Source organism: Thunnus maccoyii, chromosome 17, assembly GCF_910596095.1.
Source record: "Thunnus maccoyii chromosome 17, fThuMac1.1, whole genome shotgun sequence".
Classification (NCBI taxonomy): domain Eukaryota; kingdom Metazoa; phylum Chordata; class Actinopteri; order Scombriformes; family Scombridae; genus Thunnus; species Thunnus maccoyii.
In genome coordinates this window covers 27,125,707-27,153,439 of record NC_056549.1, presented here as the reverse complement: position 1 = coordinate 27,153,439, position 27,733 = coordinate 27,125,707, and the positions used below count along the sequence as shown (strand labels likewise).

At 40.4% G+C, this 27,733-nt stretch overlaps 1 protein-coding gene across 1 annotated transcript in view; it reads right to left on the bottom strand.

The window, feature by feature from the left end:
- The window catches only part of nt5dc1 (5'-nucleotidase domain containing 1), a 70,386-nt gene that overhangs the window by 21,316 nt on the left and 21,337 nt on the right, over positions 1-27,733 (bottom strand). Inside the window, exons 7-8 of the mRNA XM_042390285.1 lie at positions 10,111-10,285; positions 5,688-5,785 (exon numbers count right to left, since the gene is read on the bottom strand). Of these exons, the coding sequence (XP_042246219.1) occupies positions 5,688-5,785; positions 10,111-10,285 (273 nt within the window). The remainder of the gene's footprint in view (positions 1-5,687; positions 5,786-10,110; positions 10,286-27,733) is intronic.

The window sequence follows — 27,733 nt, the reverse complement described above, 5'->3', positions numbered from 1 at the left end:
GAGAATTCAAATTTCAGTGTGACTTTAATGCTTGCTTTCATGCTTTTTTCCCCTTCAGTCTCACATCTATCTGTTGGTACTGTGCTGCCAATTTAGCCAGCACAAAAAGAGACTGGTGTCCAGGTAAAATTATTATCCCATAAATAAGGAAAACACATTCTGATCTGTGAGAAAAGCTATAATGAATCAGGAAAAACATTATGGAAATATGAACATAGTCAAATATTACTACCCAATGCTATCGTATAAGATTTATATGACAGCTGTCATGAAGTACCTCTAACTAAACTAATCAATGGCCTTTTAAAAGCAGTATGTTTTCCTTGGCTGTTATCTAGGAATCAATAGACTTCCTTCTTTGAAGTAGGTAATTGCTGCTCTGGACAGACAGCGGTCTTTAAGTTGAATGACTTGTATTTAAGACGAGCAGCAGCTGGTTAAAAGAAAATCCTCACTCTTGCTGACAAAACCATTCTACAGAGTATAGTCCACTGCAGGTTCAAACTGAGGTTAAATATGCTATAAATATTGTGACAGAAGAGAGTGAAAGAACAGGAATGAGCCCCTGCACTAGTGGGACTGCATATACACACACACACACACACACACACGCACACACAGACACAGGGGAACAGCTGTGAGGACACTGGACTTTGCGAGAAAGAGGAATGAGAGGTATGTGGAGCTCAGAGAAGTGTAAACTGTGCAGCTGAGATGAGTGGACAGCTTTGAAGACGTCCTGAGACATTTTCACTTAAATAAAAGATGATGATGATGATGATGATGATGATGATGTACTGCCTGATGTTAAGTAGTGATTTATGTCACACTTTTTTCTGACATGGTTATTACAGCACTTTTTAAATGACATTCTTCAAGGTTTTTTTTTTTTTTTACAACTGTATGTCTTAACCCTGAGGGAAAGCATTGGCTACAGAAAGCCTGGGGAAAGTTTAACCTTGCTTCACATCTGTATTTATTAATCCAGGACTTACTTTTTTTTTATTATTCTAAATTTGGAAGGCACCCACTTGATTTTGCTAACTGCTGGTGAAGTTATTAGCTGCAGATACATGTTGGAATACATTTTTGCACTGAATGAAGACTGTGGATTTGCCCTCCATGACTTCCATTGGAAGCACATTAGGAAGGACTCTCTTAATGGCTTGAAAAAAGGTGAACCAATCCTTTAAGGGGTAAGATGGTTAAAGCAAAGAAAACCAATCAGCACACACACAGGATCTCCCGTTACAAGATGTTTGCAGATTCACAGATTCGCTCACAAATCATATATTTTTGTTCCAGGTATGAGATAGAAAGAGAGAGTGTTTTGTGCATAAAAACAAAACTGAAATTTAATTTTAACTGTATGTGAATGAAATACAGTATGTCTTTCATGTTTTCTGATGTGATCTGTAATATAATAAAATGATCTAATAATCTAATTATTTTCTCTGCAGTTTGTTATTAAATTAAAACCTCTCTGTTGTAGTGGCCTCACAGCAGATGTCATGTAGTGCTAAATACTGAAATGTCATAGTTCACAGTGACAAAATCTACAATGCGTCACAAATATAAAGCATGTTTGACATGGAGGTGACTCACTACAGACCTGGTTGTGTCACTGGGAAACAAGGGGATGGTGAGCAAGTCACGGCAGGCCTTGAGGAGATGCTGCCAGATGTGTATTCTGACTATTTTGACTGGCCTGTCCAGGACTCTATGGAGGATATTTATTATTTTCAAAGTCTATTAGTAGTATTTAAAAAAAAGACTACAGAAGTAAATTAGTCTAATTTATCTGATTTGCAGAAAGTGCTGCTAAATCAGGTCCAGGTTGTTTAAGACATGTTGTACATGTCTAAATAGCAACAGAGCACAAAGTGTTTTCTGCTGCTGAACCTGGAATACTGCTTGATAAGAATATACTTTTGTGTGTATTCATCTCACAAGAAGAACGTATAAGTGAGGAAATATGAGTGAACTAGCCTAATGTGGTCATATCAACAAAAAGATCAGTGATTGAATGAGTTATTTGACTGTTTAGCGCCTAAAACCAGCTGCAAATCCTTAGTTAATATCCTCCCATAAGGGCAACAAGGGAAACTGTGCTCTAGACTGGAGTTTAATAAGACCTAGGATTAGAATGGGATATCACACATTTGAAGCTGTGGTTGTAAAATGACTCAGGGCTTACTGTACATACAGCACTGTAATCCCTGGGTTACATGTATTGTGAAAGCCCACAGTTTTTTTTCCATTCCTGTGTTTCCAGAACCAAAGTCAAGTCTGGTAGGGAGAGGCACATTTACTACATCTGTATGGTATTAGACATCATTATAATGAGCTAAAAAGCCATTTTCGACTAGTTGTTTGACTTTGGCAAAGAAGTCTATCCACACACCCATCAGTTACAGATGCTTATTTTGCTCAGGACTGAACAAGGACCGGAGTCTATCCCAGCATGCATTGGGCGAAAGGTGGGGTACACCTGACTAGGTCACCGGTATATCACAGAGCTAACACATTCACCTCTACTAGCAATTTAGAGTCACCTATTAATCAAAACTGCATGTCTTCAGACAATTATGAAAATGTATCCTACATGCTTTGTATTTTCTTTCACTTGCAATTGTCATGCACTGTATGATATTATGTGTTTGCATGTACTGACTTGTGTTCTTGCTACTCCCCTGCACAAGCTGTGAACAAACATTGCAAGTGGGCATTGTGCCTGGGAGAATGCATCATTGGTGTGACTATGTACTGTAGTGGAGCAAGACAGGAGATACCATTGACTCATGTTCCATTCTGTTTTAAAATACAAACCAATAAAAAATGATCCCAAAAAAAAGGAAAAGCCTGCATTATTTATGAGCTGATAACTATACACTGTGTCATCTTAACAAATACAGCATGACGTTGAACTGAGCGTGCCGGTGAAGTGTTTAATCGTAAGTCTTAAGGTAATAAACTATTGGTGTCAAATTTTGTTAGCTAATAAAAAAAGAAAAATGGAAGAATGCAGAATGACAAGTAAAAACAGGAGTGGCCAGTATGTGTGGAGGCCAGAGGAAGAGCAGATGCTGATGCTTTTTTTCTGCCAACGTGGCAAAACTCCGGAAGAGCGAGGGAGAGAGGGAGAAGAGAATACTTCAGTGAGTGGATCATCCTGTCTTCACACATATTGTAATGCATCCCCAGTGTTATTGCTGGCACAGAGACAATCCAGATGAGGGGAGCATTCCGGCAGGCCGCCCCTGCCAGTGCACACCTTCACCACCGGCATCCAGGATCAGAAGCCTACTCCAGTTACCAGGAAGGTAACTTGAGTTATGCAGGCTGCTGATGATGAGGATCTGAGCCAATGAAATGTTGGCAGATATTTATCTCACTGACACAACTAACAGCTGCTGGAAATCTTCATATTAAATATAGAACTTGAGGAGAATTGCTCAGAGTTACTCCTAAAATAATACAAAGAGAGATGTATAATATTGGTGCAGGTGAAGATGTCTAAAAAGGCACTGCTATGTTCATGCAAATTACAAGAAAAACAAACAGATTTTTATCGCTTATCTCTTGTGTATCTAGTCGTGCAGACAGTTTTGGTTTTATTTGCCTAGGTTTTAACACCAGGGACATGAGTGCAATGACTGATATATATAAAATATGGAACTTTTTATGGTTTAAAGAAATTTTGGGATATGCTCTTATTTGTTGTATTTCTGAGAGAAAAAGCAACGTATCCCCACGGTTTGGCGGTTTACCGACCACACCTGCAATCCTGTCCGACCCGGAGAGCAGTTAGCCCAGCTAGCTTGCTAGCTAGTTTGTCATTTCTCTCTGGGAGGTCAGAAGCAGTGTTGGGTAGTCTAGTTTATTGTCGATGGAGCGAATGTTGGCGAGGAAGATTGACGGGAGAGCTGGTCGACTTGGGTTAGCCTTTAGCGTAGTTTGGCGGCTGGCTCACTTGCCTCGCTTTCTCACGCACCGCTTTTGGCGTCGCCCTTAGCGATCGTTCTCATGGGACGATGATGAGGTCTTGCAGCCTGGTGCCTGGAGCAAGCCTAGGCAACGCAGATCCTCCAACGTATCACGTAGCCTCTTACATCTCCACTGTGTTACCATATATTACACAGTATATGCACAAGCACATTAGACTACAGTATATGGAAGTTGTGGTTGACATTTTGTTTTAAACAATGCGGTGATGACGGTAATGAGCTCAACTAGCGGTAGGCATCACATGACCACGGTATTGCACTAATTCGGTTATTATCACAGCCCTAGATGAGAAGATCGGAGTTGTTAGCCTAGCTTAGCATAAAGACTCGAAGCAGGGGAAACAGCTAGGCTGGCTCTGTCCAAACTTTGAAGACACACCTATAAAACAGCTATAAAATTCACTAATGAACATGTTGTATCTTGTTTGTTTAATCTGTACACAAACAGGAATGTAACAATGGTGATTTGTGGTTTTAAGGGAGGTTAAGTGCTGGAACTGTTTCCTGACAAACAACCGTTTATCTATCTGCTCAGCACTTCTGTAAAGTGTCTCTGGCTATAGTGCAGGCTGCCAGATCCGGTCAGTGAGCTAAGGTTTTGTTTCTCATTTGACATACTTAAAAGTACATCTTCAGTTAACTGACACAAAGGTTAGATTTGAGCTTCATTGTAAGTATACCTACTTGGCAGTTTATTATGTCTACCTATATGCAGGATAATATACTACTGCAGTAAATCTGACCTTAATGAAGGTTTATAATGTTCAGTTTTTATTTCCTCTGTTTCAAAGATGTGTTGATTTATTTTTATGGTCATTTTGGAGGCTGTGGGTTGTGTTGCAGGTGAAGTGTGGTTTATACTGGCTTTTACTGAGAAGTGTTTCTAATTTGTCCGTCCTATTTATATGAATTAGGGTTTAACACCTCTCAGTTTCCATCTAGGGATGGTGTTACAGTGGCTTCCTCACTGCAGATGTGTCAGGGCTTTTTCTAATGTCACCTGTAACTTCACATAATAATGTGGATCACTGGTAATATATGCTAACTCTTGGCATTGAAAATTACACCAGGTTAATGCTATAATAATTGTGTTAGTTAACAGCAATCCTAACATTAGCAGCTTATGTTAAAGCAGACAAACACACTGTTAAATCCATCCCTTACACGTTTGCTCTTGTATTTTTGGTTATGGCAATAAAAGGACTCTTTGGATAATGAGTATTGCTCTAACTAGTGGTCCATATACTCAACTTTGGCATGGGGACAGATCCACATGTTGAAGTGTTGTTTATGGTAACTGTTATTGTTTCTTGTACTGACACTGTCAGATTTTTTATTTATTTTGGTTGACAGAAAAGTCAACAATTTAATAACTGATTAATGGTTTCAATCATTTATCGCGCAAAAGTGTCAAACATTCTCTGGTACCAGCTCCTCAAATTTGAAGATTTGGAGCTTTTCTCTATTTTATATCATTGTTTAATATCATTTGGGTTTTGGACTGTAAGACATCACAGATGGTTCTAGGAAATTAAGATGGGTATTTTACACTGTTTTGTTTTTTTTAGATTTTATATAATTCATTATTTAACATGTAACTGACAGACTGCACTGCAGTTGCAGCATGGTGCAGTGCTGATGCTTTGCAGTGGGACATTCGAGGGGCAGGCCAGTACTCACCGAGGGTCCTGAAGGGCCTCTGCTGGGGCACCAAGGAGAAGAAACCAGGCTTTAGGGCATTTGTGATGATGACATCAAACAGCTCCTCAAAATCCTTCCTGTAACGACCAGAGAAACAACATGAACCTTTGTGATAGGTGCCTGGACACTGCGTGACAATGACTGGACAGCATCCAAACAACACTTGAGTTACACAAGCAGTGACGCTAAACACGCTGTACAGATGATGGAAAACACGTACAACACAGTGTCCAATACTTAGACTAAGTAAACACTTTGAGAGGGCACTATACTCTCCCACAGGGCTACCATCATGACAGTATGTAGCAGTAAGCATCATGAGAGCTGGATGTTACACAGTACAGTATAGAATCTACAGAATCTTCCATATTAGGAGAGAAGTGAACTGCAGCCTTATGAAACAGGAAGGAGCTCTTACTGGGAACTTAAAAACATGTACATTAATCAGTTTGATGAATGGAAATGTATGTGTGCAAGTATGGCAAGTTATTTCATCATATACTGAGTTACCTTAAATAGACACATGACAGTGGGTTTATTACTAGTCAAAATGCTACTTTAACTCTTAAATGCTCATGTCTTTAGATCCTCAAGACTACATCACACCTGTTCTTCATTCATTAATTTTATCCCATCCTCAACACTGTGTTGTTCCTCAAGCTGTTTGTTTTTAACTATTTTATGGGGTCAAAATGTCAAAATGATTAAAAATATGTTTTTCTCTAATTAGTTTATAGAGTCCTGAGATATGTAAGAGTGTTACCACAGCAGGAAATATCAGTTCATGTGTTTTCCTATTTAGCCTCATTTTGTTATGAATTAAGACAGATTAACAGGATGAAGAAGATTCTTTAAGTTTGTAGGGTTTTGATAACAGTGGCTCTGAAAATAAAGTGCCTGCAGTAACTGTTGATGAGAATGTTACTTTTGTGCCAACTGATGAATCAAATAAGGCAGAACTGGAGTGAGTATGACCGTGCTATCTCAGAGGTGATGAGCTTCTGTGTAAAGCTGCTCTTTACCTCGTCATGATTAAAGAGTAACTTCCCAACTTGCTGCAATGATGTACAGGTGAACTCCAGGGTGTGTCAGTACACAGTGACATCACTGTTGGGTGTGGCCAAAGGCGCAACTGAGCGCCACACCCAGACACATCTAACATCCGACTTGAAACTTTCAACCAGAGCTAGCATGTAGCCTGTTGTTACAACTGGAGATATATTCTGAATTTGAGTTATTACAAGTCTAAAGTCCTTTTAAGTTATTAATATCTGAAAGTTGCAGATGATACATCGGCCTCACCTTGGACAGTGTGACCTGGAGCTCAACATACCTCATACTCAACACCTCTCATCATACTCAACAACATGCCACAGGTGGTCCAGTTCAACAGTGCAATCATTGAGTCTGTTCTTTATCTCTATCACTGTCTAGTTCAGCTTGGCCACCAAACAGGACAGGAACAGGCTGCAATGGACAGTCAGGACTGGCTGACCTGCTCACCCTCCAGGACTTGTACACCTCCCCAGTCAGGAAACGGGCAGGGAAAATCACTGTTGATCCCACACACCCTGCGCATAATCTGTTCCAACTTTTAACCTCTGGTACAGAGCGCTGTACAGCAAAACAAGCAGACAGAGGAACTGTTTTTTCCTCACGCCATAACACTTATGAACAATTAAACAGCCATGTGATGTCAGAAAACAATCCCTGTGCAATAACCCAGAGACTAACAAGACTAACTCCAGCACCAGTAAATAAATCGGCCAACCAACACACACTGCGGCACATTACAAAACTCCAACCAACTCTGGTGGGGAGAAGAAAATAACTCAGCCCACAGTCTGTTTCATTTCAAAAGTCCTGTATCTGTACAGCATGTTGGATAACAAGCAGAGAGGCTGATCTCCACTGCAGGAGACAGAACACTAATAACAACTGATTCTCTATTCAATCTAGAACCTGTTTTATTTGGAGAACTGATTCTGAATTGAATTGTGACACTAAGAATCAGAATCCAATTGTGGGATTTCCACCCCTAAAATCATTTACATTGCAGTTCAACATACAGATTATGTTACAACACATACATGTCATCATATATTTTATATATATTATTGGCTGTATGACTATGCACAATACCAGTCAAAAGTTTGAAAGCACCTTCCCATTGCCTTGAATGAGACAGTGTCCAAACTTTGGACTGGTACTGTATATCTTCCTGAACATCATTATTGGAACTGTATGTAAGTTTATTGAGAGCCACTAGAAACCAGAGTCAAATTCTGTATAATATTTCAGATAGCAGATTCTGATTCTGAATTATCAGTCATATTTTTAGATTGTAACTGCAGACATCTTGACTCATTAAGCTGTTGAGGAAGCTCCTTTGGGCTGCATCACTTCATTTTGGTCACCAAAGAAGTCCAAAACATCAGAGGACAAACAAATCAGCACATTTAGCAGCGCTCGAGTAGTAAATACCAACTTCTGCTTGTGCCAAATTACAACAGTCAGCAATCTACATACACAACAGCAGTCTCCATGGACAGGTTGTTGGGTGTTGGCCAGTAGCTTCCTGTCAGACAGCTCTAGCCTTGTTGTGCTACTTCTGACAGCTGACTGTCATTGGCCTCCAGCCACCTCACCACACTGAGACAGCTGGAGGCTGGTGACGGTTTTCTCTGGGAGAGGACATAATGTGTGGTGACACAGGAGAGGGAGTCTTCCACAACAAATTGTTTTCTCACTGAAGTGCTGACATAACACACCGACAGAGACGTGCTTTTAGTGCTGTGCTGCCTGAATTACATATCAAGCGCCTCCCTAATGAAGAGGTAGGTTGGCTGTGGTTAAAACAGGAAAGATCTAACAGCAGGCCAACCCAATCTGAGAAACAACACACAAAGCACCTCTGGTGAGATGAAGGTGGACTAATTTCCTCTTGTAGCTATCGCAACATAAATCTGCATCACTGACCTTGTAAAGCAGTGATTTGAACACACCCATATGCAGCTGGGGTCTCATTGGGAGGCGACACATGCTGTGGTGCTGGAGGTCACGGAGACAGGAGGGGAGGCGGGGGGAGGCGGGGGGGGGGGGGGGGGGGGGGGGCAGTTAAACAGCAGGGGAGCAGCGGAAAGGGGAGAGGAACAACTGGAGTGACCAGGCCGCTTGCTGCTTTATAGGAAATGGTGAGAGGGGGGAAGGCCCGGGCAGCGGAGGCCCCGTGAGACAAACTGGCATTCAGAGCAAAACGGCTTTACCTCGACCTCCTTTCTGCCTGTGCTTGACTGCAGAGAACAGTCAGCTCTGAGCATGAGGAGTGAAAAAGCAGACCACCAAGCCAGGCGAGTGCAGTGTGAGATAACAACACCCCACAAAAGAACAACAAGGGCTTCTTTTTGTAAAGGCACAGCAGTATCAGGGACACTGTGTTTTTGCAAGGCCCTCTTGCTGCTTGATCGAGTGTATAACAAGGCTTAGGCTACAAAAATAACCCCAAACCACACAGTGTGCACTACAAACAGACCGGTAATGCACAAAACCAGCACTAAACTGCATAAGAACCTACATCTACAACCATAAAATGAAGTGAGAAGTGCTCATTCTAGGCTGCTAAGAAATTGTTACTTCTGAGCAGATGGACTTCAGTCATCATATACCTTTCCAAATAAGAAGATTGGACTCAGTAAAACTAACAGGCAAACCTGATGATTGTTAGTTGTTCTCTTTGCATTTGGCCATACATGAATAAGCTGAAAACACAATATTAATATAATATCACCTTATATAAAAGTTATGGTGAACATGTTAGCAAACAGTTGCCTATTTAAACATCCAGCAGACACAGAGAAACATTAGCATTCATTTGGAGTTGTGTTTAGAGCTGCAACAATTAGTTGATTGATCTATTAGTTGCTAATTATTCAACTAATCACCAACTATTTTAGTAATCAGTTAATTGTTCGGAGTCATTTTCTCAAGAAAAAATTCTCAATTGAATTCTCAATTCAAATGGCTTTTTATGGGTTTATTTATTTGTTGTTTCCCTATTGGGGATTAATAAAACTGTCTAATCTAATAATCTAATTTAAACAGTGAGTCTGGTTAAATGTTCAGTGTTGACCACTGAGGGCTGCTGGGATATATGTGTGTGTAGCATATGTGTGTGACGATGATGGTTAACTGGAAGCAGACCTGACTAAAGGAATGACTGATGGCATGTCAGAGCTGTGAGGAATGTTGTGAGCCGAGGGAAAACCAAAAACTGCCAGTTTGGGCTGAGCGGAGCTTTCAAGTTATAAATCCTGTGGGGGCTGTTATGGTAAGCACTGCAGACCGTGTCCTGCTCTAGTTAAGGAAGGGGGTCAGTCTGTGGTCCTTGTGTGGGCAGCCTTACCCCAGGATGTGTTCACAGATGAGCCTGCAGTAGTCGCTGTGGGAGCTGGTGATGAGGAGGAGCACCTTCCCTGCATTCTTCATGCTGCGCAGCCAGGTCTTGACGGATTCGGAGCAGGGCTGCAGGTACCGGCCTGGGTCCCTCTTCACACAGGGGAAGTAGGTCCCTGCATCCTCTGAACAGAGACACAAACACAGTTAGAGGAGTGTACATTGTGTTGATTTTGATCTTAAAGACACAATACATGTGCAACTATCCTGCTCTGTGATGTATAGAAAAGAATCATATGCTATGGCCTACACAGTCACCAGCTCCCAGTTGAACAACTACTGTATTGAAGATTTTAGAACAGTGCAGCAGTTTGACAGCGCTCTCCACCGTCATCAAATCACCAAATATCTTTTGAAAGGATGGTATTCATTCCTCTGGTAGAGTTCCACAGACTTGTAGGATTTATGCCAAGGAGCACTGAAGCTACTCTACTATACTCATGGTGGCCTAACATCAATCTGTCATCCTTCTGAATATCATATTTATAAGACACACAAAAAGATGTGGCTATTTGCTTTACAATCAAGTTTCTAGATCTAAAAAAAAAGCAAGAAAAGAGGAGAAAAGTGTTATGGCTGGGTCACACCAGCATTCATAACCACAGAATTTCAGAACACAATCAATTCAGTTGAGTAGAATCACATCTGCTTGCAGGGGCAAAGTACATCCAAATCTTTAGCATTGAGCTGAACTCAAGTTTACTTTGACATACAAATTTGCCTTGTTCATCAACAGCAAACTGTCTTGACAGTTCTGGCCTTTGAGGGAACAGAGAGCCAGAGAGTCCACAGTAGTGGAAGCTATTATAGTCTATTAGCTGTGTTGCACCATCCATCTTAATAGAATCTGCTCTGCTAGAATACAAGCTGCTCCACAAAACAGGCAACGGTTTGCAGACAGCTATGAGACAGGAGCAGTGTCCATGGCAAATACACTACTGTCTGTTCTGTCTGCTCTTATAATACATCCATGTTTGTGACACTTCACCTGTCAGTGATGATGCAAAATGATGATCTGTAAGTGTCTAAAATCTCAACTGACTGCTCACTGAGTAAACTACTGAATGACTATTAAATAGTTAGTAGTGAATGAGTGAACCATGGAATAATTTCAGGCATAGCTTTACTCTCTTGAATAAACTCTGTTAGCATATAGTCCAGTTAGTGAGTTAGATAGCTTGCCAGCTAGCTTGGTGGAGTATTGTGGCAGGCTAGCAATAACACAATACCCTCCGGCTTGACAGTAGCTCACCCTGCTAAGTCACTATATCAATGCACTTCCTGCCCAACTTATAAGTTACCCGTCAGTTATCAACCTTGCTAACAGCTACCTCCAAGAGCTATTGTGACTGACTGGTGCTAGCATGTTCCTGGCTGGCTAATGCATTATTGGTTAGCTTGCCAGATACAGTAATTCAACAACTAGTCCTGCGAGCACCACCTATTTCACAAAGACATACGGATGACCAGGCCTTTACATTAGACTGTAAGTCAATAAGGTTTGGTAAATTAACACAGCTTCTGAAGGCATTTCACACATACATATGTGATGAATAATTTAAGAAAATCTTCAACACTGGGAAAAATATGCTTTGATTTTGTTACATTTATCTGTCATATAATGACAGTCAGTAACTCAGGACATCAATTTGAGAGAAAGATGACCTGCTGTTATCCGAGGACACGCCAAAACAAAAAATAAACCAATAACATTGGATTAGCTTCTTCACAGAACCCCATCAACTTCCCTAGCTCTCTCTACTGAATAATGAACTACATTTTTAGGAGACAGAGATCAAAGGACAAATGCTTTCATTTCTCTCTAGTACAAACTAAGCATTTACAGATTGAGCCAAGGCTTTAACAATTGCCTTCCCATGAGCTACTGGGTTTATATGGTGAGTGGATGGATTATGCTAACAAATCAGAAGCTAGGAACCAGTGCAGAGCTACGGTTTTGTTCATGGGTTTGTTTTGTCCACAGGAGTCAAAGCGGACCTCAGGGTCATGTTGCCCACTTCTGAGGCTCCGTCAATGGGATTTCCTTACTTTTAAGCCCCCCAGACGCCCATCAGTACATCCTGTCAGTATACTGTACAGAGCTAAATATGGCAGCGCTTTGATCTCTCTTACACAATCCAAGTCCATCACAGAATGTAACTCTTGACCTAATGTTCTCAGCACAGCCTCATGAATATAAAAACCCATGAATAAAACATAACATGTAAGGAATACAGGAACTTGCTGATTGGCAACATATAATGATACTTCCAAGTGTTAACACTAGGTTACGAGAGTCTTTCTTGGTAATGAGGGGAAATGTGATAAAATGGTTATCTTGAGCGTTTGCAGTTACAGGAAATAAGACTATTTTTGTACTCCTGGTGAGTTGCATAGAAAAGCACTACCTCCTCCTCTGCTATGCAGTTACATTTAACAGATGATGTGAAGATGTGAAGAATTCAGCAAAAATAGAGTTAAATCTATGTGCAACCTTATCAAAACAGAGAAATTAGGCAATCTGCACATACTATTTGGTCTTGAGCTGTAGAAGGTAACCAATATGTGAGAAGTGGTGCTGCTTCTTTCACAGGCAGGAGAGAGCTTAGGAAAACAGGGCAGGGTGTGGATGAGTGGCGGGTATTCATGAGCTTAGATGTTTACCTTGGCAGAGAACACCAGCCTCTCAGGAGCATCACTGGGTCCTTAGAGCGACACACAGAGTTGGAGTGTGTTTACACTGTGGCCCAAAGAGTCTTAATTCTGTTATTTTGCCTGACATATGACACAGATCTGATGTTTTCTTATCAGTGTGAACAGCAAAAAGCTCCATGGAGTCGCATTTTTAACATTCCAATCGAGACAAGGCTAGACGTCAAAAGAGTTCATAGAAGCTGCAATAATTACCCCATATTACAAAAGTGTCAAACCAAATGAACAACACACAGACAGAGTTGCTATCCATAGTGGACTTCTAGATTTTAAGATTCCTTAAGGTGGCTCAAGAGGAAAGAGGTCATTGGGCGTTCCCCCCCTTGGGAGCATGAATGTGCGCAGTCAAAGACATGGCAATCTGACTCAATTTTGATATATATTTTTGAGTGGATGGTCACACTAGACAAAACATCAGGAGGTCACCAAAATCTTTTGAAATGATCCGCTTGGGATGTGAACATTAATACCTAATTTCATGGCAATCCTGCCACGTAGTTGCGGAAACATCTTGCTGTCAGCTAACATTGCTGCCATCATTAGACAGTACAGGCCGTCAGTAGAAGCAGTGTGAAAAAAACCGTCATGTCAGCCTGTTAGTTTTAATTTTGAGTTGGAGATAAGGGAATTTCCAACACAGTCCCTATCAGACCAACACTCTTAGATTAGGAGGTCTTGTTCTTCTTAGGTTGACGTGTCATGAATGCAAGAGAGTAGGAAATGTGTCACACACTCTAGCCCCATATGCATTTGTCTTTTATTGATCTTTTATTATATTTTTAGTACATCATAATTATATTTTACTATCATAAAAGACAAATGCATATGGAGCCAGATTGTGCAACACTTTCTTCCTACTCTCAAGTCTACTTCCAGTGATCTGCACCTCACTACAACCCTTCGTGTGTGTTACTTTTCCACTATATGTGTCATGAATACAAAACATTCAAATCTGAATTTGGCAGAGATGACACAGAGGTGAAATGAAGGGTTTGATTTCTATTTAGTTAGAAACTTCAATTCAGTCAGAATGTGAAGGAAAGGATATCTGAGAGTGGATTGCTGAGGTTTGTGAGTCCGTCTTTCCTAACTCAATTGTAAAGTCAGAGTCTCCACAACATGTTCAAAATAAGTGTAGAAGTGTACTGTAGGTACTAACAGATGTAATGGAAGATTTGCTACTTTTTTCCACATGATTTATCATATTGGAAGTGGATTTTTGGCAACATCATGACCTTTTTACACTTGTCAATGAAGCAAACACGCTCCCAAAACCTACTTCTCTTTAATCTCTGATATCCCCCCAATTGAACAGCATGTTGCTACCCACATTAGAAAATCTTCATGTGGAGAAAGTTAAACTTGGGTAGAGAGAAATTATGGGGAGAAAGCTGGAATCTGTACTGACTATCAACTAATGTTAATGCGTCTTATGACACCTCTGCTTTAACCTTTCTTTGAAGGGTTAAAACAGTCAGAGACAAACAGAGCTGATTGTGTCTTTTTCTTCCAGTGAAGAGCTGACCACAGAGCTCTCACATCCTCTGGTATCTGAAACTACAGGCACAAACTGGTCTATTTTGAAACCGCCAATTAAGATACACAGCACAATATGAGCAAATCTAGTTACAAATACTCACTTCTTGTGTACGAGCCTAAAAAAAGTGGACGATGGTTTGGAGCAGGTCAAGCCTGCAGTGAGTGTGAAAAGTTTGGACATGCTGCCCTCCTGTGGTGGAAAATGGGAGCATCTTGAGGAGGGCAAAAGTTCCATTAGGTTCTAAGAAGTCAGTGGAGCATTCTCACCAGAAGATGACGACAAATGCAAACAAGCAAAGGCTAAGATCCCAATCAGAATCCCAAAATTCACACCTTTGAAAATGTCGCAGATGGATGATTTTATAAACATATGGCCTTGGTTTTCAAAAAATGTCTTCAGAAGTTTAAACTTGGTGCACAGACCATTTCACTCTCAGTTAAAACAAAAAAAAATAAAAGGAGGTTGCGCTGATCAAAGCTTAGCCCTCCACTTGTAGGACTGTTCCTCCTCTGGGACTCTGCAGTAGAAAGCCTGTCCTGCCTCATTAACCACAGCCAGGGAGGTCAGCTGAGGGAGGTTAAGAGGGAAAGCAGCTCTTCTGTCAGCAAAATCCCATGTCGCAGTAATGTGTGCGAGAGGATAAACAACAACTGAACCCCCCCCCCCCCCTCATCCTTTGTGTTACCTTTGATCAAATATTGTGCTGTGGAGATGTGGCGCGGAAGCTGTTTTAGTCAGTTGGATAGGACAGACTAAATGTGGCGTACTGCAATAAAATAGGATGTGGATTTGGTTTAAGATCATCAAAATATCCAACCAACGCATCCACAGAGGAATAAACATTATACTTTAAAAGCAATTATCTAAAAAAACATCTTCATGGCTAAGAATCCATTTGCCCTTCACTTAGTATTAAATACAGATGCTAGATTTCTTCTTCTAATTCGTACTTGTTTGCTAATTTTTAAAAATAATTCAGTTCTTTTTTTTTATTTTAAACAAAAGTATATTTTTACTTACTGGAGGGGGGCATTTTGCTTTTGCTTTGGATAGTTGACAGTACAAAATGAGCAGGAACAGGAGGAGACAAAGGCAACAAAAGCTTCGGCGGCTTGAGGAAGAGATGCTGCAGTTACACAGTATACTGGACGTTCTACACCACTAATGAGACACCCCAAAGTGAGACGAGGTGAAACTTGAACTTCTCGGTTAGTTCTGTTTGAGGAGTAAGAAAATACAATTCAATGTTGTTTATTTTACGTTTCTGTTTTTAGTGATTTTTAACTAGCACGATATCCCGCAAACCCAGGACTACTGCAGCTAAAACGTCACCACAGCTGTACATTGTCATACCGTTTTAAAAGATGTTCCCCAAAAGCATGGAAAGAGGTGAGAAAGATGACATGACCATAGGCGTGGAAGACCCTGTTGGCCTATATAATAAAGTTATAGTGGACTCAGAAATGGGTGAATATTGTTAAAGGAAAACTCTCTGCCTCCACACCTTTATGTCAGAATAGGACAGGCTACCTCTGACAACTTTTATAATCTTCCAAAACTGAATACACTAATCACACCCACTTTTCTGGGTTTGATTAGCCGGGTAAGCAGAGATGAGAAACTTATCTCTCAAGCTGTCTTTTTTCAGTCTTCACAGAATGTCACTTTTTGTGCATACAACAGGGAGCAGCACCATGAATACCTCAGAGGAGAGACGCTGTGTGCTGTTGTACCTATTGGTACATGAGTAGGTAGTGCTGCAGGCTTTTTGCCCTGTCTTCAATTAAGAACATTCAGAAACAATTATAAAAACCTTCTGCGTTCAGACATGTTGAAATGACATTTTGTATGAACTACTTTGTTTCAAGTCTGGGTTAAATGTACTGTGACAAAGCCTGTTTTGTGCTTACAGAGGCAAAACCAGGTATGACAGGGTGTTCAGACACCACCTTGTATGACTTAGTTATTCTGAACATACTGGACCCTTAAGAGAGAAGCTGTTAGAATAATATGTAAATATGGACATTGCCATGCTGGTGTTAAATTTAGCTTAAAACACAAAATGCTTGTAGTAGATACAAATGTATTTTAGAGTATGGATAGAATACCCCAGAAATAGGTGTCACTTTTATCACAAAGACACTTAATGGGTGGTGTTAGGACTTCTGATTTTCTGGAATCAGTGGCAGTTAACTGGTTGACCGGTTCATGCTAGAAGCTGGGACCTCTGCCTCTTCTATGATGGATTCCTTTCCTTATGATTGTGTGAATATTTGCAGGTGAAACTGTCCTTTAACTCTGTTTGTTTAGCTTGCGTGACTAAACAAGTCGTGACAAAGCCCCAGTATAACCTCCCCGAAGACAACTTTCCTATTTGCATGAATTCTGTCCTGTCCTCTGTTACCTCTTCAGTCTTTATGCTGACAGTAGAAAGACCAGGCTAATATTGTGTGACATTTTCGGACAGAGCAACATGTGATCAGTCCACAAGTCCCACAGAGAGGAGCGAATTCAAAACACTGCTCAGGCTGTCAGCAGTGCCTGCTTACTACAGCGTGTGTGTGTGTGCGTGTGTGCGGTGGAGGGAGATATGCCTTTGCATGCTCTGGCTGTGAATGTAGGACTGGAGTGCCCCGAGGGCCCGCAGGCCTGTGGCTGGGCACCACGCTGTGCAGGCAGGGCGCCGGGGCGGGATGACTAGAGATCTGCCGGGCTTCAGAGAGAGAAAACCATGACTGGCAGCAGCTCAATCTCGCACATCAAAGCAGCCTGACAGGATACACAAATCAACAGTTACGGTGCAAGTTAGGGCCGAGCACAGGAGCGTTTCACAAACAGCCACACCAAAAGTGATGAGGGGCAGAATCTAGATGCATGTTCGTTTTCTTTATCGCGCAGTTAATCAGCGGGGAAGATAAAGCATGTCAAAACGCCAAATGCTCTGTATATATAAAGCACATGGAGAGGATGTTTAGAGGGAAGCTATGATCAATAAATAAATAAATAAATAAACAACAATAATATATAAACAAACAGCCAGTGTTTTCTCCTAAAAAAGGCATCCAGATGAACTGTGTTTCCCAGCACCTGTTGGAACCATGTGGAAAACACTAGTCGGGCCGTTTTGTCTGTGGACTTTCCATTTTTAGCAGACAGGCCGCAAATTGCTGCATCATGTCCTTTATAGTGCACAATGTTTTTTTTTCTATGTCTTCAGTCTGTGACAAACAGGGAGAATCTTTAACTGTGACTTGTGTGGTAAGAAAAATGCAATAAATTCCTGTCCAAAGTCAACATTCATCACTTTTATTGTTGTCTGATGATTTAAGAGTTGTTGTGTCCGCGAGTCTACATGCAACAACCTGATTAACCACATCAGTCTCTTTTGTGCTTGACTCAATGTTAATATCCCCCTTTTGCTGGCTCAGGAACAGGAAGATGGCATCCCCCCATTCTAAATCCCATCTACAAACTCTGAATGGCTCACTTCCTTCTCTAGGGAGAGACGGTAATAAGCACAACACCAGATCTACTTGACTGTATCAAAAACAACGTGGGTGGCGATTCAGAAATATGAAAGCAGGTTCACCAGAGCCTTGATATGGACCTATGTGATCTCTCTTTAGCTGAGCTGTATGTTTTTATTAGTCTTGTACGTTGTGTTAACTCATACTGCCAGAACCTACAACTTTATCCTCACAGACACTTTGTGATCAGTTGACTGGCTATTAGGGTTAGGGTTAGGGTTAGGGTTAGGGTTAGGGAGTTGGGGTTAGGGTTAGGGTTAGGGTTAGGGAGCTCACACTGGGGGGGTTCCATGTATGCATGGAACCCCCTGTTGATTTTGTCCAATATAATTCCCTCAATAATACTGACAAAAGGAGAGAAAGGCAGCATTAGTTTATGGAATTCTACTATGAACGAAAAGTGAGAAAAAAAAAAAAAGGAGACAGATTTCTGTAAGAACAAGACAATCACAGCTGTTTCATTCACAACTACAGTTTTATCCACAACATGTAAAATACTATACTTACTTATAAACTGTTACTGACAAGCTGACTACAGTTTAAAATGCATCTTTTGACAGCAGCCATGTGGGAAATCAATTCAATCGATCAATTCTGGACATGCCAGAAATCCAACCGATCGTCACATTGTCGGATTGTTCAGGCATCGTTCAGGTGACTAATCAGGCATCACGACCTCAAACTGAATGTCAAACAACAACTGATCTGGCAGAAATTCAGCCTGATTCTAAAATAATTTGGGGGGGGGGGGGGGGGGGGGGGGGGGGGGGCGACAAATTTTGGGTTAAAATCAGGCTTATTCTGTTCATTCATTTTCTGCCTGGCTTTAGAGGTGTACTTTGTCGGGTGTCTCATCATGATCAAGATGCTACTATAAATACACTTAGAACTTACTTACTGACTGAGACTCTTTAATTAAATTGGAAGAGGTACTACTGGTGCAGAGAGAAGAGGCGACATAAAGAACAATAGCAGCTGAGAAAAAAGGGATGGTGGTTTTTTGGACACCCAGAGCAGATCACTGTGGGGGACAGTGACGCCAGTTGCACAGTCACACTCCCCTTAGAGCAAATGTGAAGACACTGCAATCTGTCATTATACCAAACCATAGCTATATTTAGCCAGAGCTATCTTAAGAAAACTCTGAGGATTCATACTTTAAGGTCTGATCTCAAGAGGACGATATACTAAATTCCTGACAGGATAAAATAATTCCGCACCTTCGTAGCTGCAGACGTGAACTGCTTGATTCTGATGATCCCTGCACATTTCAAACACAAGTTAAATTGCCCTATTTTGGCTGAATTCTGCTGACTCACAGTAGAACAATAAAGAAAGCATGAAAGCAAAAGGTGTAAAAACCCAGAGCAAGTCCAGCCAGGTTTGTTTTAATCATTTGGGTTTTATGGTACTTGCAGTGATGAATTATCCTCCCATCTCAAGTTGCAATCTCCATAAACAGCAGCTTATCATCAGGCCACATGCTGGGAGAAGCCAGTACATGTGAGATTCAAGAGTTAGTGTTCATTTATATTTCACAACAGGCCTTTTTATATGGGATACAATAGAAGTGAATGCATATGTGTAGAAATATTTTCTCCACCTTAATACCCAAATACATCAAATAATATGAATGTCAATACAACATTGTGTTCTTGTTCAGTGATTTAGAGTTTCTATTTAAACTCTTCCTTCTTTTGTCTTTTTCCATCTATTTTTAGTTCCCTGACTCAAAATATTCTTAAGCACTGGCCTTTTGTTTTTCTCTTTGCACAATACCTCCAACAAGCACATCCATATCCAGCCCAGATGCATATGCCATGTCATGGTCACAGTAACCACGTCTCTCAGTGTGACGTAGCACTGTGCTGCAGACCGAGGTTACTGCGGGACGTGTGATGAAAAGGAGGTAGAGCTCTCACATGCTGCACGTGGAGTCACTTATACAAAGGCTTATATAAAGACTCACTCATGTTACCTTACTTGTCTACAATAAGGCTTTTGCTACATTTTAGCTGCTTGTAATATTCCACATGGGCAAACCAACCAGATAGTAACAAAAACATTATTTAAATATTGAATTTTTTTGTAATAAGTCTCAACAGGTAGCCCATTTTTCTTTTTGTACTACCGTTAAAATTTGGAGGGCAGTCTGGTTTGGCAAAGCCAGACAAAGGTTTACATAAAAAAACATAAAAAATAAAATCTTCAAATCTAAATTGTGGTGCTTAGAAGCTGCAATGTTCCACACAACAATATTCTGGAAAGGTGGCAGTACAGAAAACATCATGCTGCCATTAAAATCAAAGTGGTTTGTCCCTTTATGAGCATAAATGTGAGCAGCTAATTTTACTGCTAATTAATTGGTTAGAACCTAAACGGAAAACTAACGGACTGGTGGGAAGGATTGTGCTCAGTAAATTCAAATGCATTTATTTTTAGACATATTTCTAGTGCCACGCTGTTGTGTTAGCCTGTACTCAGACCAAATCAGGTGGTGCAGTGTTCAGTCGCAGGGTTGGGCGGAGGTGTGTGGGGGTGTTTGTGCTCTAGAACATAACCACTGTGAAACAATCAGAAAATAACGTTTTATTGATCTGATTCACCAGCTTCCTCACTACCGTCGCTCTTCATTCACTCTCTGGCTCACTTTGACCACATCTGCTCTCTTTCTCTTGTCTTTTTTAAAATGAGTCGGGAAGCCGATGGAAAAGTCTAATTTTACTTTTAACGTTTTCAAAATGAAGAGAAACGTCCTGCCGTCGTCCTAGTAACGTCTTTGTACTCACTCATGGCAGAGTTCACAGCTCTGATCAGCCTGATCTCCGTCACGCCTCTGAATCCAGAATGTCAGCATGCTATATAAAACCACACGGAGGCGGCTTTATGTCAGCTTTGTGTGGTTCAGTGTAAAGAAGCGAAGGCGGCTCAAAGGCGGATCCTCTTTGCGGCTGTAATGCGGGTTCTCTGTATAAAAGAGGCTACTGTGTTGTTCACAACCACGATAGCCCCTTCTATACAGAGATCCCGCAACATTGCTGTAAAGAAGACACATCATTATGCCGGCTTTGCTTTTTTACACCAAACCAACCAAGGTCAGCATAATGCCACCCTGTGTGTGACTTTAGATAGCACGCTGACGTTCCGGAATCAGAGACGTGACATGTAACACAACAACGTCGGTGTCTAGCGTTTGTAGTCCCGCCATGCTGGCTGTCCCTTTTACACAGACATCGATCTGGCAATGTGACCACCTCCACTGCCGGCTTAACGGTTGAACCACAATGGCCCCTCCATTATGTGTTTGTACCTTTTCTACAGAACGGCGAGGCGGAATAACGGCGCAACATTCCCGCCTTAAACAGGCTGTGTAAAAGGGGCTAATACTGTCTTCTCAGAACATACACACATTAAATAAGATCTTTCGTGTTACCAGCTTTCATCCGACTCCATGTATAACTGCACGGTTCGGTCTTCGACATCATGATGATTCCTTTTATGACTCTAACAGGGACCGGAGATTCCTTCTGTTGCTGTCTGATGGAAATGATGTCACAAGTAAAAGTTTCGGTCAGTTCAGATCTATCTCTTTCCGCAGCCTTCTGCGTTTCTTCATGGGGAAGTTAGCATGATCTTGATAATAAAGACTAAAATCTGCAGAGTTAACACGCCACACATGATCTATCCTTGTTTTTTTGAAAACAGTATCATCCATGCTCCAAGGAAAAACCTGATCTAACCCAACCTACCAGTTCATTATGACTGTGTTTGTTTATTGGATACTTTACCGAACATGCTTGCACTGTTATTGTTATTGTTGCATGCAAAACAAAAATTTTGCTTATCTGAGAGCAAACTCAAGCCACATCAAAGCACAGGCGTTGCTACGCCATCATTTAGCAAGTCAGACATAACAGTGTATATCCCCACCCTGATGTGTGACGTCTGACCGTGGAACATATGTATACATTTCTCGCAAAGCAGTGAGAGAATGACAGTGACTCAATACCAAACAGCTCATTTCATATATGAAAGTAGGCTGACAGTGATCCTGAAAGAGAAGAACTGGCATTTAAATCTCCTCTGTGGATTTGTGGTGTTTATATCCTCAAGAGACAGAGAGCAGAGACAGGAGGGGTGAAGGTAAATTTTGCCTTTCCTGAACGCAGTATTGAGCACATTCGGAACAACAACTTGTAAACAGATAAACATGATCTGTCTCATCACTCGTCAAATAGATGGTTGGCGTGCTAAGCAGCCTGATATCAAGTTGCACTACTTTTGTTTTACAAGTCTCACTTGTCTAAAGGCTTAAAGGTTTGTTTCAAACACATCATAAAAATAAACTTTTATCTGGCACTGGTATCTATCCATGCAGTTTAATCTGCCAAGGTACATTACAGTGGAAGTGAAGCAATTTTACTTGCGGTGACCACAACACTGAAAAATGGCATTTCTTTTCCAGAAATAGTGCGCCTGTTTCTCTGGATAATCGAGTGAACACACTGTGAGCGGCGAAGAAACAGTCCCTATGGAAACAGTTCACAGTGAGGTCTGTGGATTGTCAGTGTAAAGGAGTTTATAGTTGTGCATTAAGAGGTTACAGTATAGCTAAAGAGCCTTCACACATAGCCTCCATAGCTGACATGCACCTTCTCAAAAATGTGACCACACATTGGTCAGCTTGGATCATGTTTTCTTCAAGTTTTCTATTGGTGGAGACTGCTGATAATGGTAACATTTCATAAACTGAAGAGTGTCTCAGTAACATACAAGTAGCTAAGACATTTCCACTGTGAACCAGTCAGTTGGAGAAAAAAAGGCAAACCTTCTTCTTGTTGCTCTATTTCCCTAAGTAAATAGAAGAATGTAAACATAGAATAATCCGCCAAATTAGCATAACACTCCTCAAATATTTGAAAAAGGATAAAAATTAATGCAGCAGAACCAAAGATATTGTGTTTTTTAGTCCATGTCTTCTTCTTCCTTGTTGAAACCTGGCACCTATGTACATTACCCACAATGCAACTCAACTCAATTCACTCAACTGTACAGACTCAGGTGTGTTATACTAGTAGCAGCTAATGTAGCTTGGAGCTGCTAGCCTCTAGCAGAGATGAGGAGCAGCTACAGAGGTCTGCTAACCTCACTTCTTTCTAACTCCACATCCCCAGATTTTTTTAAGCTTGTAGTCTTCAGCCCCAACTGACAATGCCTCAAGTGACATCACTTGAGGTAATTTATCAGATTTACTAAAGGCTTTATACAACTTTTTTACATATATAGTGGGACTCCCCAACACTTGCAAACATACTGTATAACGTGTAAAAATTTGTGGTGTTCCCCTTTAAAGTATGTACCACCTGTTCAATTATAACACATGGATGGACTGTTGCGGTGGTGCCATGGTTGGTTGAAATCACATGCTTAAGTATAAATGAAAGCCTAGTCCATAGGTACCTAGAGTGGGATTCTATTAACTCCCAGTGACAGGTTTAAATCTAACTTACTGCATCTCTCTATACATATGTACAGAGGTTCATCTTATTTCAGAGCCAGTGGTGGAGGCACACTGTAAATAAAGATGTCAAATTAACTCAAGTTGCCACTTTCCAGACTAATTTAGGCTGAAGGCTTGTGGCGTGGATGACTTCATAGTCTAACTTAAATCTTTATGAAGCTGTAAAAACATGGATACAGTTGCTGTGTCAACATACAAGTGGCACATGTACATGCTCACTTTCTGACAAGGTCATTTAAGACCACGGTGTGTTTAATGTATCGGAAAACACACCATGACAAAACTGGCATCATAATGGAGATGCGAGTTTCAAAGTCAAGCAATTGAAAATACTATAATTGACTCCAATAACAGAATGTAAGGGTAATACGCTGGTGGATATGTATTCTGGAGAAAAGCAGGCAGCCTGTAAGACAGAAATCTAGGGAATAAATTGCACAATTGCAAAGAGATTTTTACTATTTACTGTGCAGGGAGGGAATCAGACAACAAACCTCATCTTTATGGTTAAAATAGCCTCCACATCCAGAAGGGAGCCAGGCTATCAAATATAGGAAGCTCAAAACAATTACTTTGTGTGGAGCTAAACAAATTCAGCAGTCAATTTAGAAATGGACACTGAGGTGAATGAGTGGTCGGAGACGTGGTGAATTTGATGAGAGCATTTTGGTATTTTTGCAGCTTAATACCATGTTTGAAATGAAACTGCTGACTTTAAAGTCATCTTATTTTGGATTCACTGGATTACCATAAAAACCAGTGCACATGTCCTTTCACCAAAGCTGCCCCTTTTTTTTTTTTTTTACTGAGAAAATTAAGCACTACTTCTCTTCAGTTGCTCCACCTATCTTGGGAGATATTCGGTGACTACAAACTAACAGTTCCAGATGAGAATATTGCTAATTAAATGCTCTTATGCTTTTATATATTTAGCATTTATTGCAACAACACCAGCTCCAGTGGTTTTAAACATGTTATTTATAAAAGTTCAGCTCCTTTTACTACTCTCTATCTTTTTATCTCGTTAAACTGAGATCACTCTCGTTACTTTTCATTTTAGCATTATTGAGAGTTTTTCCCCTCACACGTTCATCACATCAAACGTGTGTTGTCCACATACACAAAGCCAGTTGCTCAGTAATTTTGTTTTGATTTTCTTTCTCAAAAGCCTGAGAGAATGTGGCTTTCAGGTCCTCCCAGTAATTATGGTGAGGGGGGAGGGATTGCTGAGGTCAACTAACCAGTGGTCATTACAGTTCTGTCGGCAGCAGCCCCCTCTGTGATACATGGGACTGATTATGGGATTGCCCAGCTACTCGCCAACTGACGTAGGAATAACTTTTTAATGGAAGGTGGTAGAATGACCTTCACATCAACTAAGGAAAGAGTCTGAATTATGTTTTAGGTCTTAAAGTACAAGACAGAAGAGCAAGAATGGTTGCCTGTATGGTTATTCATACAGCTACTGACTGGCGGTACCAAACGATAGCTGGTTAGCTGGCGGTAGCAACCCGTCAGGTACGGACAGATTGAACAAAGTAGAATATCTCTGTTCATGACACAGTTTGTTGCATTGTCTCAAGACAGCTAATGTAGCCAGCTATCATATATGTTCCTTTTTGACTGAAAGTAACCATTTTGTGTATTTTGCAATGATTTGGTTTGGAGGTACAGATATTTTAGACAGAAATTCAAACTAATCAAATTAATTTGATATATTGACCTAATATAAAACATATATTAGATATATAATTGGACGGTGGACATTAAGTGGACATTCTACTATTTAAAAAGATAACACAGTGGTGGGTATTTTTATACTGACTGCAGTATTGTTAGACTCAGTATATTTAAATGTAAATTTTAAAATGTGTCTTTCAAGCCAGCAGGCAGATAAATAAATGATACATATTTGACCACAGAATCATTTCTAGCAGTGTGGAGAGGGCTTTAAAACACCACTTAGACCTTCATATTGGGAAATAAAAGGACAAATCCAATATAATCCAAATAATCAAAACTTATAGATTGTATTTTGGTGTCTGGTCACAATTCTGTGGGTGGGAGGGCAGTGGTGGCATCAAATTCGCAAGTCTGAATCATCAAAATTGCACTCTAGCTGCAGATTTCATTTACTTTCTGGAACAAACATACTAATCATGGCGATTCCACTGAAGTGAAATGGTCTGAATTTTTGCTGTTGTAAATGTTTGTGTGACTGCGCCTAGTCTTCCAACTCTTTTCTTAGTTAACTTTCTGTTTGAATCCATCCACTCTTGTCTGTTTGAACTTTACTCCATTTAAATTGCTACCCACAACACTGCAGCACATAGAAGATAAGTGGATTTAGATACAACACCCTGTGAATTACACCACTCAGCGCTGGTGTCAACAGCATAAGACTCAAGGCCATAAAGCTGTCCATCAGTCACTTTTGGGAGCATGAAGCTCCCATTTTGGAAAAAAGCGAGAGCTTTCAGACTGTGTTTACATGTCTCAGTTCAGATGAGAGGCTGCAGTGCTCAAGCTGTGAATCATTCCTCCACAGCCTCACTGTGTTCTTTCTCAAGTACCCATGTAAACAACACATACTTTGATGTTTTTTCTTTTTTTTATTTTAACAGTTTAACTGACTGCAGCCAAAGTCTACAGAGGAAGTATAGAACTATTTGAAATATTTCACAACAATGCTGTTACAATAGATATAAATCTAATTCTTAACTACTGTACACAGATGTTGCCAATTCTGCGATGCAGGACCCTAAATCTAAAGAAAAACACCAGTCAGCTCATTTTGCACAATACATACTTACTCTGGGGGTATATATTAAGTCTTATTTAAGCCACTCTAATCAGTATAATAGCTTTTCCTACATCCCAATTTGTACTATCTATTCATCAGCAGCTGTGGTTAGAATCAAACCAGAGATATTTATACTGCTCATGAGATAAATGCTATTCGTGACCTGCTCCTTATTCATGCCCATTGAGGGATGCTGGGTTTCCTTGGATTGGAGGGGAAAAAAACAGTCAAGGGCTTCTGAACTTCCTTAACGCATTCTTCCCACCATGCTAAGAATGGTTCTCAGGGATCCCTCCCAGCCGAACACCTAAAATAAAATCAAAACCGAGAAAAACAACAACAGACCTGAGCTAGGAGAGCAGCCCAGTGAGGAAAATTCACATAGATTCCAGTATATTTAGGACATAGGCCACCGGGGCTGATAAGCACTGGGTTCAGAATACCATAAAGCACATATTCGTATGCCAGGACCTGAGTTCATTGGTAGTGCACTAATAAAAAATAAACATCCAATAGGTAAAGAGTTCATATGAGGAAGAGACTGTTCATGAGTGTTGTATTAAAGGATTACTTCCTGCCACAATGAAGTCAGTTTTATCTACAAAGCCCAAATGACAAGTTTAGAGGGTTTTAAAATCTGTAACACCCTCTACCTAAATTTGGAAACTCTCCACCAAAAAAGCCCAGATTCACTCTACCATCAAGAGATTCCTGTGGGTTTTTATACACAGGGTATTTTTTTATTTTTATATCTAATTATATGGTATTGTGTTCTGACATCTTGACACCTCTTCTCTACTTGTATCTATCAGTTGTGTAGTGCTCACAGCCTAATATATTATTTAGTTATACACTTAAATTAAAAAAAAAAAAAAAAAAACTTAGCTAATAGTGTGCTTCAAGGTGCATTTACACATTAAACTGCTACCAGTTGAGAAAGCTGTGTTAATTAAAACTGAACTGTTTCTGTCAGGGTGCAAAATTAACTTTTTTGTCTACCGGCCAAATGACTAATAAATGTTCAAATTTTACCAGCAACTCAATAGATAAATATTGTTTTTTGCAAAATATGCAAGTGGCTGGTCGATGGTGCTAATTTTGTTTCCTGGTTTCAGTTGCCTATACAGTTCTAAGCCTAAAAAGATCATTTAGTCCATTAGGCTGCTGCTGCAGACAGCTGTACTGACTAAAACTGAAGCATATCCATTTCATTGGATGGGTGTGATACAGACGTCTGAAAAATGCATCCAGCTAGGACAGGCAGTAAGTAGAAATGCTTTGGTTTTCATTAAAAGATGTCAATAAAACCTTGTTCCTATATGCATTTTCAATTATCACTAAAAGAAACAAAACAAAGTGGAAACACTGGAAATTCAAAAAAAAAAGGTTTTCACACTTAAACTTTTACACTGTAAGCAGACTTGGTGAATAAATCATGACAATCATAAGGCATGTGACATTTATGTCGCT